We start from the raw sequence: 15,197 nt of genomic DNA on the forward strand, positions 1-15,197 counted from the left end.
ATCACACTTCACCATCCTAAAATGTAAACCATAATGCCTGCTTTTTAAAAATTTTAAGTGGAAAAATCGATTGATGTCCCAATTAGCATCAAAGACAATTCTAACAGATAACACTAAAAAAAAGGTTTCACTATTTATTTTGAAAACTGTTTTTTTTTTTAATTTCATTCTTAGATTTATTCATAGGACTTAATGTTACGAATCTATTTATGAATCTGATCGTATCAGACCACTCGATGAGTCACAGGGGTGTGTTCTTTTATCTGAAAAAAACTTATTAGTTGACTTTTTTAATGAAACAACTGATGCATAAATTTTGACAAACCTGTAGATGTTAATTCAATCCTTTAAAAAGTCTATGTTCAGTTAAGCCAGAAAGTCAATAAGATCACTAACTATGTCCATCTTTCATCAGGTCAATATGAATAAAATGTGCTAAATTTTGAATGGCAAGGTTTACGGCTATTCCAGTAAAATATCTATCTCATCCAAGGACTCCTCGTTCTGTTTAGGGCTATTCCAGTAAAACATTTATCTAACCCAAGGACTCCTGGTTCTGTTTAGGTCTATTCCAGTAAAACATCTGCACCACCCAAGGCCTCCTGGTTGTTTTCCCACTCCAGGACTTCTGGATTTGTTAAAAGCTATTCAAATAAAACATCTATCCTACCCCAGGACTCCTGAGTTTTTAAGGGTATTCCAGAAAAATATCTATCCCACTCCAGGACTACTGGACTTCTTTAGGACTATTCAAGTAGAAATATTTATTCCACCCAAGGACTTCAGGTTTTGTGTAGGGATATTCCAGTAAAATGTCTATTTCACTCCAGGTTTCATTTACGGATGAAATCCATAAAATTTTATTGATAATTAGCTTAGAAGAATAGGCAGGAAACCCAAGCAAGGATAGAAGTGATTAAATTCGGAGTCCTGGGGTCAAGTATATGTTTACTGGAATAGATCTGACCAACATTAAAGTCTGGCCCTCTCTGACAGCAATGGTACGGGGACTTATAATTACTGGTGAGATATACGCATCGATGATGAAATAAATTTTCTTTTCTACCCAAAACAACACAATTTCACATGTTTACCTCATACATGGTGGACCAGTATCGGTTAAATGCATGGAGAATACGTAGGAGGGCAATTACATCTACAGATGCATCTGTCACAGTAACAAACGCCGGCAACTTGTCAGTGAGGTAAGCATTTAGAGCAGGAACCATCATTGGACAGTGTCCTTCTGCAATGGGAAGGAACTCACAACTTTCATCACAGTAATTACACATAAAATATATAGAAATTTGCATTAATTTGACATTTCTGTGTATTTTGAGTTGCACTGTCAAAAAGGTTATCATTATTTTCCAGTGTTTCTCCCTGTTATCTATATGTTATAACATTAATGCTGATCAGTACCTGTCCACAGTTCATCCACCTTTTTCCTGTTAGACGACTTGGGACCCTTGATCTCAGGACGTGTTTTCTTTGGACTCGTGGCCATCCCTTCCTCTTGTTCTGTTGCCTGGCGATACCTAGAGGAAGAAATTTTACGTCATTTTTATGACACACCTCAGTTCTAAATGTGATTTTTTATATTATTCCATTACATCAAGTCTATCTCAGGGGAATGCTTACAGTTAAATTGGATTATTAATTTTCTATATTCCAGTTCAACCTTTTTGTAATAACTTAGCTATATCCTGCAGGAAGATACTTTCGAAAAACTTTCCACTGTAAGGCCATAATCATTAGGCTATTTCCAGTAGAAAGATATTCAGAATTCAGAAGATATTTTGTTACATCAGTATAATTATTCAAAACTACACTACAATACATCCTCAATTCAGATTAAAATATTGACATGAATTTGTTTGGAACTGTGTACAATAGAATCTAATAAAATATTGCATTTTCTTGATGTCAAGGCACATTAACTGTAAAATTGTATTTTTCCACGGGCTGACTTTTCATGGTTTTTTTCCTTAATTAAAAAATGTAAAACTGTATATGAATTTTCATTGATCTTTTAAATCTAAAACTGTGAAATTGTATATTTCCCTGGGCTGAATTTTAATGGATTCTTTTCCTCAATTTAATGACTAGTTGGAGGACACCCGATTTTGCAGATGAACAGAGCCCAATCAAGCTACTTGCACTAATTTTAACAGTTCACAGACATATGAATTTGTGAATAAGAAGTACCCTTGAAATCACTGAAAATAAACCCTCCATGAAAATTAACCATTTTACAGTATATGATAATTGTTTCCCAAAATATATTTATATGATACAGAATTATTGTAAGGGATAAAATATAGATATCTCTAAACGGAAAAAAAAGAGTTTTATTTCTATATGCATCTAGTGATGGTTAAAATTCATAGACTGTACCAGATGGTGTGTGTTTGCACCCAAATGCTGGCATGACCAACTGGGTTCTCCGTGTCTGTATCGGTTTCACTGCTGTCTTTTTCCCCTGGATTACTGTAGTTCTTGATGGCCTGGTACACCGTCATGTTATAAGGTAATATTCGTTCTCCTATCAAAAATTCCAACTTGTGTCGAGCTGTTCCCTGGCTTATAAACACAGCCGCCTGAAATGTTCCCAACATATTACCCTGATTATTTCAATATCTGATAAACTATGATAAACACAGCCATCTAAAATATCTCACAATCTTAATGTTGATGATAAAAACATCTGTCTGAAATATTCCTATCATATAAATTTGTTAATTTAAAAGTCTTGAAAGTCCAAGATCATTCTCAAAACTGCTATTTTCAACCAATCTGACTCCAGGAGAACTTACCAACATGGCTTTACATGAAACTCCTTGTCTTATAACTATGGATGTAGACAGATACTCTGTTTTTATATCCATAGGTTAATATACTTTAAAATTTTTTTTCAGTAACTACAATAATTATTTTCTGATATATAATCATGGTTGGTGAAAATGTATTTCAACACCAAATTTTTCCAATGACTATCAAGATTAATTTCAAATCTTAAGTTGCTAGATGTAAATACAGAGTTTGTTTCAGATTTTGACAATCCTTAAACTAAATGTGCATTTCCAAATATCAAGCTTGCAAGCTTGAAGATCCATTTGGTTACTCTCTGGTCCTGTTGGGTGTTCATTATATTTTCTTAAAATCATGATGTCGCTGCTCGATCTCCGGTATGCCAGGGTTGGAATACCAATCCTTTTTAAGCTTTTAAGCACTCTAATTAAGGTAGCTCTTTCAAAATGTTGTAATATTTTCGTGGGTTTTCTTTTTATCTCTTCTATGCATTGGCAATCTTCCTTTCATATAAACTATACAGTCTGCATATTCCAGCTGGTGTTTTCATAATGACTTGAAAATTTGTTTGAAAATATTACATCGTAACAAGTCCCAATACATTGGGTTTTATTTACCGTTTATGACAGTTAATACAACATTTCAAGTCTAAAATCTTTAAATTTGAAGATTTCACATTTCAATATGAAAGTATCAAGATCAATCAAAAAGGTGATTATTAAAACATACCATTGTATCATCCACATCATCATCTGAGTTGTCATCATCACTAATATCATCTTCTCCATCCTGCGACAGAAAAATGTTACATGCAACATTCCTTCAAAACTTTTGTTTTCTTTATTTTTTTCAGGACTATGTTTCACTTGTATCATTTTGCATGCAATTGATTGCTGTAGATATACATTTGATTCATTTTTGGCTCCACTGTATCTAATTATAAATTTGTAGTTAAAGGGTGTTTTATATCTGTGTGTATGTTATACAAAACAATATATATAGGTATTATTCTATAGCATACTAAGTACGATTTAAAATGTTTTATTGGAATACTGACCGGTTTTAATCTGCCATAACCACGAATAACTAAATATCTTTCAATAGCCTGGACTAAAGCTAAAGGATCAATTTTCACTGGTCCACCCTTCCACTGCCTTAGAGATGTACATGACGGGTGACGTTGTAGATTACACTGAAAGAGCAGACAATGAATATTCATTCAAAGAAAAACAATTAAAGAGGTAAGGATCATCATGTTTTCTTTAAATTAATTAACAAATTTCAAACCGAGGCACAAGTAAATAAACCTGAAATAAAAATTACAATGCTCTAATAGGTAGATAATTGGACAAGGTGAATCTATATCATTGCATTACATCAAAGACTGGTAAAAACAGACCATTAAACATTTACCTTTAGTTGGTGTGTATTGAAGAAGCGAAGGGCATTTGAGCCTCGTCCACTTGACGTGCTTCCCCCTGGGAGGTCATGAACTTTGACCTGAAACTGTAAACACAAAAATTTAGTAAGATCAGTGATAAAATGTGGAAGATATTTTACAATTTTTTTTAAGCCAACAACACATTCCAAAATTGAAATTATAAAAATCCATCCAAAATTTTGGTTCAGAACCAAGTTTTAAACTCTGAAAGAAGCATTAAGAATTCCATATACAAGTACTACATAGACGAAAGAATCATCAATAAGAGATTTTGCTGAGCTCTAATAATAGTCTCATAGAAAAGTTTGATTTAAGAATTTCTTAAGGAACAGTGGTAAAATTAGACTGCTGCTATTGTTTGTTTTCCTATTGTAAGCCATAGGGTACCTCCAACAAAACAACATTCATATTGTCATCAATTTTCAATAAATATGATCACATTTATATTGTCATCCTTTTTTGATAAACATGTTCAATAGCGTTTCCAGTTCTTTGATCACACTTCTCACCTGTTCAAGTTGATGAAGACATCCAATCAACTTGCTGACTAGAGCACACAATGAGGGAATGGTTTCTAAGTTAAAGTTAGTCTCCTTCACATACAGTACATCAGGTGCCTGGGCATAACAAGAAAAAGTCATAAACATTTGTGTACTGTAAACGTGGAAATTTTTATGGATACACTTTATGTGGGGTGTTGGGGATTGGTTGGTTGGTTGGTTATTTTCACCATCAATTTTCATTTCATTTCTTCTATAACATTTAAGCACATTACAAATTATTATGCACGGGGCAGATTATCGCATGCTAATGAACTTCGCGTAATTAGCAAAAAATCCCTCCTTGCGTTAATTTCCACGTTTACAGTTTAATTTGTATTGTCTTATAGATTTAAGCAATAACTTTGAATAACATACAATTATAATGATGAAAGAGGAATATTTTTGAAAATGACAACATAAAAACAAATAATCCTGTGTTTTTCAATATGAGGTGCACAAGTTACTGTATCTGTATCATCACATCATTGTCTACAATGCGACCTTCTCTATCAAGGATCAAAATAAATTTATCATAAATATAGAATCTTTAAAGTTTGAAAGGATAATGTTTGACTTACTGGACAGTTGAGGAAGACGTGAAGGAAGCGTCTGATCCTAACATCACGAGGAACTTCTCCTGTTGTTGAGGTCAGATACTGAAGGAACTTTTGAACAAGTCCACTATGGATGATTTCAAATGGAGAAACATCATTCTCTTTCATGATCTGGGCTATAACCTTTAGACAGTCTATGCCAGAATCCTCCTGAAAAAGCATATAAAATGTTAACGACAGCACAATCTACAAAGTCCAGTTCATTTTGATATAAGTGTATTCAATCTCAGGTTTCTCTGTTAGACATAATTCTCTATAGCAAATACGATTATGTCAGTTCTAGGTTTCTCTGCTAGACATAATTCACTATAGCAAATAAGATTAACACTATGAATTCATGGATCATCACAGACATGTGATTACCTTCCTTTATTAAGTGGACACATGATAAACCATCAGCAGCAATGTCTATGACCTTCATGTAAATCACAACCAGTGATAAAATGAGGATCACTGTTACCTTTAGTACTGATATGCCTTATAGCATGTCAACAGAATCTTGATTCAAACTCAAATTTAATAAATTTAGAGTGAAATATGAATGGAATAAAGATTCACACAGTCCCCTGAAAATCTACAAGAACGATAAGACCTGGTGTTTTGAAAGGGTAAGCATCTTCTGCTTCATCAACACCTGCCAAGTAAATCTTGGCCAATTGTAATTGGTTTCCATATGAGGACACAGTTAACAACACCATCCCTAACAAGTATCAAACATGGGATAATAAGTATCAAACATGTTTGATTGCATATCATAAGGGAAGTTAAATATTTCCACAATAATATCATTATGACACCGAAACCCTCATCAACCTGCATCTCTAAAAACCTTGTGTTTTAAGTCAATCTGTTAACTGTTATTATACTGTTCCTGACAGTACATACTACCTACCTCAACAGACAGATTTTCTGTTGCAGAACACAACCGGTTAAGGACATTAAGAGCCGGATGGCTGCTTCCCTGGCTTTCGGAATTGAAGTACTGATCAAGGAACCGAATTGCTGTAGACACAAGTAAACATCATTTACAGTAGTTGTATCTCATAAAACACCTAACAGATCACATCAAGCTAAAGCTTTTGATAAATTTCTTTGAATCTATCTTCAACATTGTGATTTAGCAATGCTTCCAATTTCAACATGGGATGATTTTTGTACCAGTACCGTAAAGAGTAATATATTATACACCACACTTCATACAATATTATTTCAATTATGGAAAAATCAGAGTTTTAAAAACTTTCTTAAATAAAATATAGAGTCAGAAAATTTGAACACTTTCTTAAGGTCACTTTAATATAAATATTTTCCTAACTGAGAATTACTATGAGAATTACTATTATCTTTGAATATCAAATTCTGATTTATATCCTAGTGTTGTCACAAAAGGATTTATTGTTCTTGTTCTTGTTCAAGCAAAGTAATGTAAAGACATGTCAACTGATTTGGTTTCTTCACACGATTCAGGTACTCCCCTACTTCATGATATGAAAAGATTTGGATTTATAAACTTGATGTTATTTAGTATACATCACTACTCTTCAGGAAGAAGTAACAAGAAATAACAAAGATAATGGCTTCCTGATTCATAAAACAAAATTGTGGGCAATCCAGTTCCCAACTTTGTTTATAAAACCTATAGCATACAAAAATGCAACAATCTTAATTTCAGACTAACTATTCCTACACTATACATGGAAAATGTAGGTGTCAGCGAACAAGATAAGAAGGGCCATGAATAACTCTGGTACAATCAAACCAGCTCTCTCAGGATCTCACCTTGTTCCTTGATCCAGGTCTTCACTTTTTCCTTATTACCAGAGCTAGAAATACTGATCTGCTTTTGGACACTTAAATCCTAAAACCAACATCAAGACAATTTTAATTAAAATATGCCATTCCATTTCTTTTCAAGCCAGCACACTATTAAACTTGTAAAGCTATTCATACCACTGAAAGAAAACAAGAAAACAATCATATGTTCCTCCAAATTCTGTTACTCAAGCTAAGAACAACTATTTCATCAACAACTATTTCATCAATATTTTAGACTGCCTTGAAAACAACATACCTTTTGACTGTAAATTATCCTTTTCAGTTTGAGTATACAATACACATAAGAATATAGTTTTCACCATATATACATATGTGGCTGCATATATTTTAGATAATGAATGTTTATACACATGGTCCTTGAGTAAAGAAGTATGTTTCATTTGCAGAAATGCAAGATGTTTCACTAGTATTATCTTCACATTAAGTGACAATAAGACTGAAAGGTTAAAGAACTCAGTACGACACTATTTAAATGTCATACAAGACTGTTCCAAAGTGAGCAGGGACTCACACTTACTACAATCCCCCATAATCAGAAAACAGTTTATGTGAATACTCCTTGAAAAATTCTTAAGTGACCTCTGAGCCTTTGATTTTAACAAATGACTACCACAATCTTTTTCCTGTGCTGGAGTGTGCAATGCCATATAAACTAATAAGAGTTGGAAGGTTGGTTTACAACACATCTTGTACACAAACTTTTCAATTTTAAAATGAATAAGTATGACCTTTCACCTTTAACCTTGACAGATAACATTCAAAAGAGAATGTTCCCCCCACTAGTATTAAGTGAACGGGTAATAAACATACATTTCGTGAGAGATTAGCGAGTACTCTTGGTTGTCCAGCCTTTGCTAGGCTACCCTTGGGTAATGAAGGTCGATCAGAACTGTTGGAACTCTTGCCCCAGCTGCGAGGATTCAGACTTGGTAGGAAGGACATTTTTGAACTTGCCCCACTGGACTTTGCTTCCTTGCCTTTGAAAAACAGAAAATCAATCATATTAACTGACTTTAATTATTTTGTGAAAATGAACATACTTTCATATTATGAATAGGCTTTTTTTTATTATATTTTTCAAAAACAAATTAATGTGATTACAAGACAAGGTAAAACAATTATTATTCACAAGCTCAAAAAACATGAAATATTACAATGTATTTGACCTGTCAACACAATGCAGGACAACATACTGTTTCTAATTTCCAAATAAAATGGTTGCATAGTTTCTGCATCAGTTTCGAAAAAAATTCTCCTGAATGGATGGCTGAACAAGCCACCATATACATTTTCTATAAATGTTCAAAAGGTAACATATATCGCCTGAATGCTTGGCTATGCCCATACAACCAATTAATCTTATGTTTTCAAATTATTTCCAAAACCAAACCTCAATTACTTTACAACTACAAGACTTCTTGGAAGCCACATATCGTAACTGAAAAATTGTAAATGCAAATACTTTTGAAAATGAAATTACTGGCAGCTTTCGTCCTACTAGAGCCGCGACTTGATGTAGGGGTAGTGGTCTTTGTAGCCAGATCTGTAGGTAGTTCCTCAGCAGAGTTACGTCCCTTACGTCCCAGGGACCTCTTTGGAGGTTTCTTTCTTTTTAGCACATCACTAAGCCGCCTAAGTTAAGAACATGTTGTACATCAAAATATTTACTTCAACTTTTTTAATTAAACAATCACAAAACAAATTAAAGGAATATATACAGTCAGTTACATATATTTACATATATATCAATTAATCATCACTAAGCTTCATCATTTTCATGGACTATAAGGACCAATCAGAGTCACTCTGATAATCTACAATCACCATCTTAGCTAGATATTTCTCATCTGTGCTTGATATACCATGGTTATGCTAGTGCAAATATTTTCATTGATTTATCGAAAGTCATTTTATATCCTGAATGAATAAGATTTAGAGGCGTTTTCTATGATAGAACGATGAGGTTTTACTTACATTTGTGTTGGACTACTGCATTGTTCATCTCCAGGGGTGGGGATGGAGGCCCCTCCCAGTTCGTGCGACCCAAGACCAGCATCCCGCCCCCCTAAGGATTCAGAGCTTTGAGATATACTGCTACTTGACTCCATTGTGCTGGAACTGCTCAAACTACTAAGCGAACTAGAGACTGAACCCGCCCCTGAGGGGTGGTTCTCTGGAGGGCAGGGTGGCTTCACTGGTGACACAGCCATGGGATCCGACTCGGCTAACTTCTTTATTTGGTGCATCACACCTAAAAATTGAACAGCATATAAAATCAATGTTGTGCTTAAAATTGTTGAGGCTGTGAATAACAGATTTATCCACTTTATATAGCAGGCAGACAGACAGTGACAAACTTCTAACTAAATGTCTAAGATCTTCACAGGATATTTTATTGCAATACTTTCCAACTATCAAAGAAGAGGTCATCTGCTTTAAGTTATATATTCAATGATAGTTGGGAGTTTTGAAAGCCTAACTATAAGTTAATTTCATAAAAGTTATGGTAAACTCATATTCAAAATATAAGTTGTGTCCTTTGAACACAGTCATTTCATCATCAATACAAATACATGCATGGTATAAGAACTTCTACTTCGTGGTGTTAGTTTCAACATAGAATCACCGTCAACGATATCCGGATCTCCACACCACATAGCAGTGTAGCATATTCTATGGTGACATAATTTAAAGAACAATCTTGGTCGAATCTCTCATCTTTTTGAAGATTTAGGCTGTACAAATTCATCTCAATCAGATTCTGAACTCAGTTACTGAAGAATGTAGATCAAATTCCGCATGTGTTCAATGCATTCTATAAAATAACCTGATTGTAAAATTTCCAGTTTCAAAGAAACTGATAATTTTTAAGATCAACACAGTTCTTTATAACCATACAGAGCCTATACAAATATCCTCTACAAACATCAATGAGAGGGTACAATGAATATCATTCTATTTACCCACTTATTTTGATTCCTTCTCATTAAGTTAAAAATCATGCATGTTTTCCTAACAGATACAGCGTTATTTCACTTAACAAAAATGTTACCTTCTCTTCTGAAAAATACACTGAAGATGTCAGCCAACTTCTGCATGAGGATGTCGGCCATCTGAATAGCTCCAACCACCACCTTCAGGTCCTGGGATGCCATCATGGCTGCTATGTGGCTACAAGGAAATGAAAGATCAAATCATTATCACACTGACATACAAAACTAAATGAAACATCAAAATGTAAGAAATGAATCATGTTTTTCTATCGACAGAAAAATTCTGTCAAAAGTTCAACGCATTCCCCTTATTGACATCTGTGATAAGTTTTCTCTCTCATAGAACGGTGATGGCACAAAAAAATGCATTGACTACTGCCAAGTGATCAAATTACAAGTACAATTTCACTCTATATAGTTAATGATGTTTTAAGACAGTTTACGATAACTTAATTCCTAGATTAAATATACTGATAAAAGGTAAATGCTTTATCTTGAATTTTTATAATATTTACCTTGAGACAGGTTGTGTTTTCAGGATTTCTTTAAGTAAGTCAGCATCCGCATAAAAGATCATTCTCAGTAATGTCTGTAGACATTTATGTCTCACAGTAGGCCCAGCCTGTCAACACAATATTTACATGATACACTTTTCATCATTTTCATATTTTGGCCCTATAGTATTAAGATGGTCTAAATCATCTGCCATATATGGACACCATTAATAATACAATGGCTGGCCTACATCTCTTCATCAACACTTCTTAATTCTAGGTTAGGTTATGTGCAGTGAATGTGAGCAACTTTGTTGGATGGTTGACAGGTTTTCTGTTTCTTTGACTCTACCTATGCCGGGTATTGTCTCATCGACAAATGTCAGTACTCTGACAATGTAATCTTGTAACCTTGTTTTGCAAAATGTTATATAATTTAATTCTTTAAATTGAACTCCTTGGATGTGGTCTCATAATAATAAATGTAATGTAATGTAATTTGGCAAATAAATGGCAGCTGACAAGTTTCAAACTTGAAATCAAATCGGCAAATTCCAATTCTGACACATCTGAATCCTCATTGTGTTGCTACCTTGAATCCTCATGTGTTGTCAAGGTAACAATTTTGAAAACATCTAAGTGAAAGAACAGGTTTTCTTTAAGTGATTTTTGTGCACAAATGGTACTCAGAAGTTAAAACAAATTTGTTGTGGAGATGGGAAGAGCAGATATTGGTGTATACATACCAGGAGATATAAAGATGAACAGATCTGAAAGAAGGCAGGTTGTCATCGTATATACTTACTGAAGAGCTGTATACCTCATACAGAACAGCGAATAGTGTCTGAATGAAAGCTGAGGCCAGAGCCATGTCTTCTTTAAGGATCTCCGCTCGTGAGTCACATCGTTCAATATTTGGGTCAGACGCAAGGGAAGATACTGACGATGCAGACGATGATGAGGATGTCAGGGATGTGGCTTAAAATGTAAAATACGGTAAATCAGAAAAACCTAAATTAATACAATGCAATAAGGGCAGAGGTGCTGAAAAATCACATCTGACTCCAGGTCAAGATGATGGGCTTGTAAATGGAGCATGAAATGTCATTTGTTGGTAGTAATTATACTGAAAAGCAAAAGGAATATGTGGGCTCATTTATCAGCATAGGCAAATTACAGACCATTCATTCAGGCAAGATAACAGCAATGTCATAATGCCTTATACAAAAATAAATTTTCACAAATCTTTTAACCTTCAATTTTGTACATGAAAAGGTACCACACCCAATGAATATGTCACCTACTTTAAGCAAGTCTATTTGTCCTTATATCAATCCTTTACAATGTTATTACTTTGCCAACAGATTTTTTTGACAAGTTAGCTTTCAGCCTTATCATTTACTAAAAGTAAGTAAATGTTCTAAAGCTTTCAGCCTGATCATTTACTAAAAGTAAGTAAATTTTCTAACACTAAGTCAAAGTTAAAATATCAGTTTAGAAGTAAGAAGACTTACCAGAGGCCTGTGGTGCACCAGGTACAAAAGGATTAACCTTCCTCTGAACTGGCCGTGCTGTGCCTGTATCCTCATTAATCTGTTGCATAGAATTAAAGTCCAGTGTGTAGGCTCGCCCCATAGTGGAAAGACTAACCTCATCCTCACTGGCCAGGTGGGCAGCCTAGTAACGGAAACACATCTTACGTTTATACGGTCTGGAGGTAAATAGTTAATAAACCACAGATAAAAGTCACGTCTTGTCATAGACAACACCAAATCATTTGTTAACAGACAACTTTGGAGACAGTATTAAAGAACAAGCCTTCTTTTTAATTTTTTTGAATCATTTTGAGATGAAAATAACATTGGATGACTCAAGATTAATTTCTGAACAAAAAAATATAAATTATCATCGCAGACAGATTAAGATTTTGTCAAATACTGCCTGTTGTACAGTGACTCACCTCCACAATCTTGCTGTCAATAGGTGTATAAGGGTGCCAGATACCACGGTCATCTCTCCATTGCCAGGTGATGGCCTCCAGTTGACCTGTGGACCCCTTACGCAGCATTGTATCAATAGAAAATATTCCATCTGTTGGCAGCTTGGGCATCAGCTCGCTAATGAACATTAAGAAATAAGCCATGATTTAATTGTTTTTAATAAGTGGCAATTACACATAATTTGTGGTTTTCCTCTTCATGACTCAAAACAGGTTTACAGTGATACATCCAAGCTGTATTAACATTTCCAACCCTTTAATATCACCTTTCTCTATATCTACATTTCCCTCTCTTTAATATAACTTTCCTTTGCATCTTTATTTCCCTCCCTTTAAAGCAATCTTCCTTTACATCTTCGTTTCCCTCCCTTTAATATCACTTTCCTTTTCATAAATTTACTCCCTTTAATATCACATTTCTTTGCATCTACATTTCCCATTCCTAAATATCAGCTTCCTCTATATCTACATTTCCCTTCCTTTAATATCACATTCCTTTACATCTATATTGCCCTCCCTTTATTATCACCTTCCTCTACATCTTCATTTCCAACCCTTTAATATCACCTTCCTATACAGCTATATTTTTCGCCTTCCTTTACATCTAACAGTTCTTATCCTTTAATATCATCTGATTTTCCAAGGTATAACAATTATGTACCCACCTCATATCCTCAGTCTTTCATCACAAATCAAAGCAAGTATTATTGCTGCAGTCTTAGAATTACATCGAACTTAATTAAGTTACCCACTTACCCAATAAGACACACTATCTCATATAGCTCCTGAGGTGTTCTGGATACAAGCTACAAAGAAATTATCCAATTGGCCCTTGTTAGTTACCATCAAATTTCAAATCTGTTATGGTGAGGTACATTTCAGAAACACATTTATTGAAATATAGCAAAGCATTTAATTTTCATCCAATTGATTGCAATATTTAAACATTAGGAACCAGAAATATATTAGTACTTTCAGTTCAAGGTGGTTAAAAATTTGTCAGCACAGTTACATCTGACAAAGGTTTAATTCACAATAAAACAAGTACAGATTTTTTTATGTATCTACATATTAAATATGAGACCAGTAACTTTTTTCTACATAGTATTTTCTGTAGTTTTTTCTCTTTTTTTCTAAATGGTATTTTCTGTAGTTTTCTTTCTATTTAAAGACGTCCAATCATATCTCACCTCTATATTTGGACTGGCTTGTTCAGAAGTTCCCACTAGGAGATAACACAGGGTATCTGCTATTTCTGAAATAAAACCAAGGACATACAAAAAACTTCATCCCTTTGGTATTTGATTTTTCTAGCTCTCCTGTAAAATCTGCATTTAAGATAAAAGATATCAGAGGAGGAGGCGGAGATGCTTATTTCTAAAATTAGACCTATGCTGGGAAAATCGACAAACAAGGGAGATATGTTTATCTCCAATGATGAGATTTTCTAACCTAACAAGTGGTAAATTACCTTTTACAATAAATGGAGCAAAGAATGTATATAAATAACACTTACTTTGTTTGAGAAGGAGGACAGCCAGGTCAGGACAGCTGGCACACATAACGGACAGCATACGTACAACCATCACAAACGTTCCCGTACTAACCACTGGTGGGCTGACTACCAACTATCAAAATCACAGTAACCAATTTTCAGAATCATAAACCGAAATTTGTAGCAGATTTAAACGTTATACCTCACACTGTCAGAAAGGTTATAATTTGATAAATCTCCCAATGAAAGTCAACTGTTGAGGTTGTCAGAATCAATCCTGATAAGCAATTCTATAACAAGATACAGTCAAGTCTATCTAGTCCTACCCAGCTTTTGTGGAATAAGACATCATTTTTCTATTCAAGATGTCAAACTAACACCCACAGCCTGCTGTAAAACTATAATGAGTTACTGTCCATTGCATAGAAATCTATCCAAAACTTTGTTAATTTTGATTCAACGATGGAGAAATTAGATTTCATATTTACAGAGTATGATGCCAATTCCTACCTGCAGTTATAAGTTTAAACCTTGTACTAGTAAAGGTGAAGGAAACAAGACCCAATAGTTTGATAAATATTAGGCGGATAACAGGACAAGAGAAAGCCTTCTCTATCTGATCAACAACACCTACCAGTTGTTGTATATTGGTAAGAAGTCCATGTACTGCTATCTCCTTCAGAATCCTCTGATCGCCTTGAAAATTGTCCACCAAACGGGAGAAACACAAACAACAGCTTTCAACCGACTTCTTATCCTAAAAAAAAGTCAAAATTATGCCTAATTTTTACTTCTATGTCTTAAAAAAATTGGAACTTAAGTACTGTGAAATCATTCATTTTCATGCAACTTTTATTTTGATTTTGTGAGTACACTTAATAAAACATCCAAGTAAGCATAAACAGACAGAATTATTGTTATCCCTGAAATGAAGTGTCTGGCAAGCGATCGAAACATTGATGTAAGAAATTT

The 15,197-nt window shown here is 34.2% G+C and overlaps 1 protein-coding gene across 1 annotated transcript in view; it reads right to left on the reverse strand.

Annotated features, from left to right (window-relative positions):
- The window catches only part of LOC132549516 (E3 ubiquitin-protein ligase TRIP12-like), a 37,613-nt gene that overhangs the window by 11,212 nt on the left and 11,204 nt on the right, over positions 1 to 15,197 (reverse strand). The window contains exons 11-32 of the mRNA XM_060213455.1: positions 14,860 to 14,982; positions 14,247 to 14,358; positions 13,921 to 13,985; positions 13,487 to 13,536; positions 12,692 to 12,848; positions 12,246 to 12,408; positions 11,537 to 11,709; positions 10,753 to 10,859; positions 10,297 to 10,415; positions 9,219 to 9,495; positions 8,707 to 8,876; positions 8,055 to 8,221; positions 7,188 to 7,266; positions 6,301 to 6,410; positions 5,373 to 5,558; positions 4,762 to 4,869; positions 4,225 to 4,317; positions 3,869 to 4,003; positions 3,541 to 3,600; positions 2,398 to 2,600; positions 1,423 to 1,538; positions 1,095 to 1,246 (exon numbers count right to left, since the gene is read on the reverse strand). Coding sequence (XP_060069438.1) covers positions 1,095 to 1,246; positions 1,423 to 1,538; positions 2,398 to 2,600; positions 3,541 to 3,600; positions 3,869 to 4,003; positions 4,225 to 4,317; positions 4,762 to 4,869; positions 5,373 to 5,558; positions 6,301 to 6,410; positions 7,188 to 7,266; positions 8,055 to 8,221; positions 8,707 to 8,876; positions 9,219 to 9,495; positions 10,297 to 10,415; positions 10,753 to 10,859; positions 11,537 to 11,709; positions 12,246 to 12,408; positions 12,692 to 12,848; positions 13,487 to 13,536; positions 13,921 to 13,985; positions 14,247 to 14,358; positions 14,860 to 14,982 — 2,925 coding nt within the window. The remainder of the gene's footprint in view (positions 1 to 1,094; positions 1,247 to 1,422; positions 1,539 to 2,397; positions 2,601 to 3,540; positions 3,601 to 3,868; positions 4,004 to 4,224; positions 4,318 to 4,761; positions 4,870 to 5,372; positions 5,559 to 6,300; positions 6,411 to 7,187; positions 7,267 to 8,054; positions 8,222 to 8,706; positions 8,877 to 9,218; positions 9,496 to 10,296; positions 10,416 to 10,752; positions 10,860 to 11,536; positions 11,710 to 12,245; positions 12,409 to 12,691; positions 12,849 to 13,486; positions 13,537 to 13,920; positions 13,986 to 14,246; positions 14,359 to 14,859; positions 14,983 to 15,197) is intronic.

This window comes from Ylistrum balloti, unplaced genomic scaffold, assembly GCF_031769215.1.
Source record: "Ylistrum balloti isolate Yb309-2 unplaced genomic scaffold, AGI_CSIRO_Ybal_v1 Utg370064, whole genome shotgun sequence".
NCBI classification, from domain to species: Eukaryota; Metazoa; Mollusca; class Bivalvia; order Pectinida; family Pectinidae; genus Ylistrum; species Ylistrum balloti.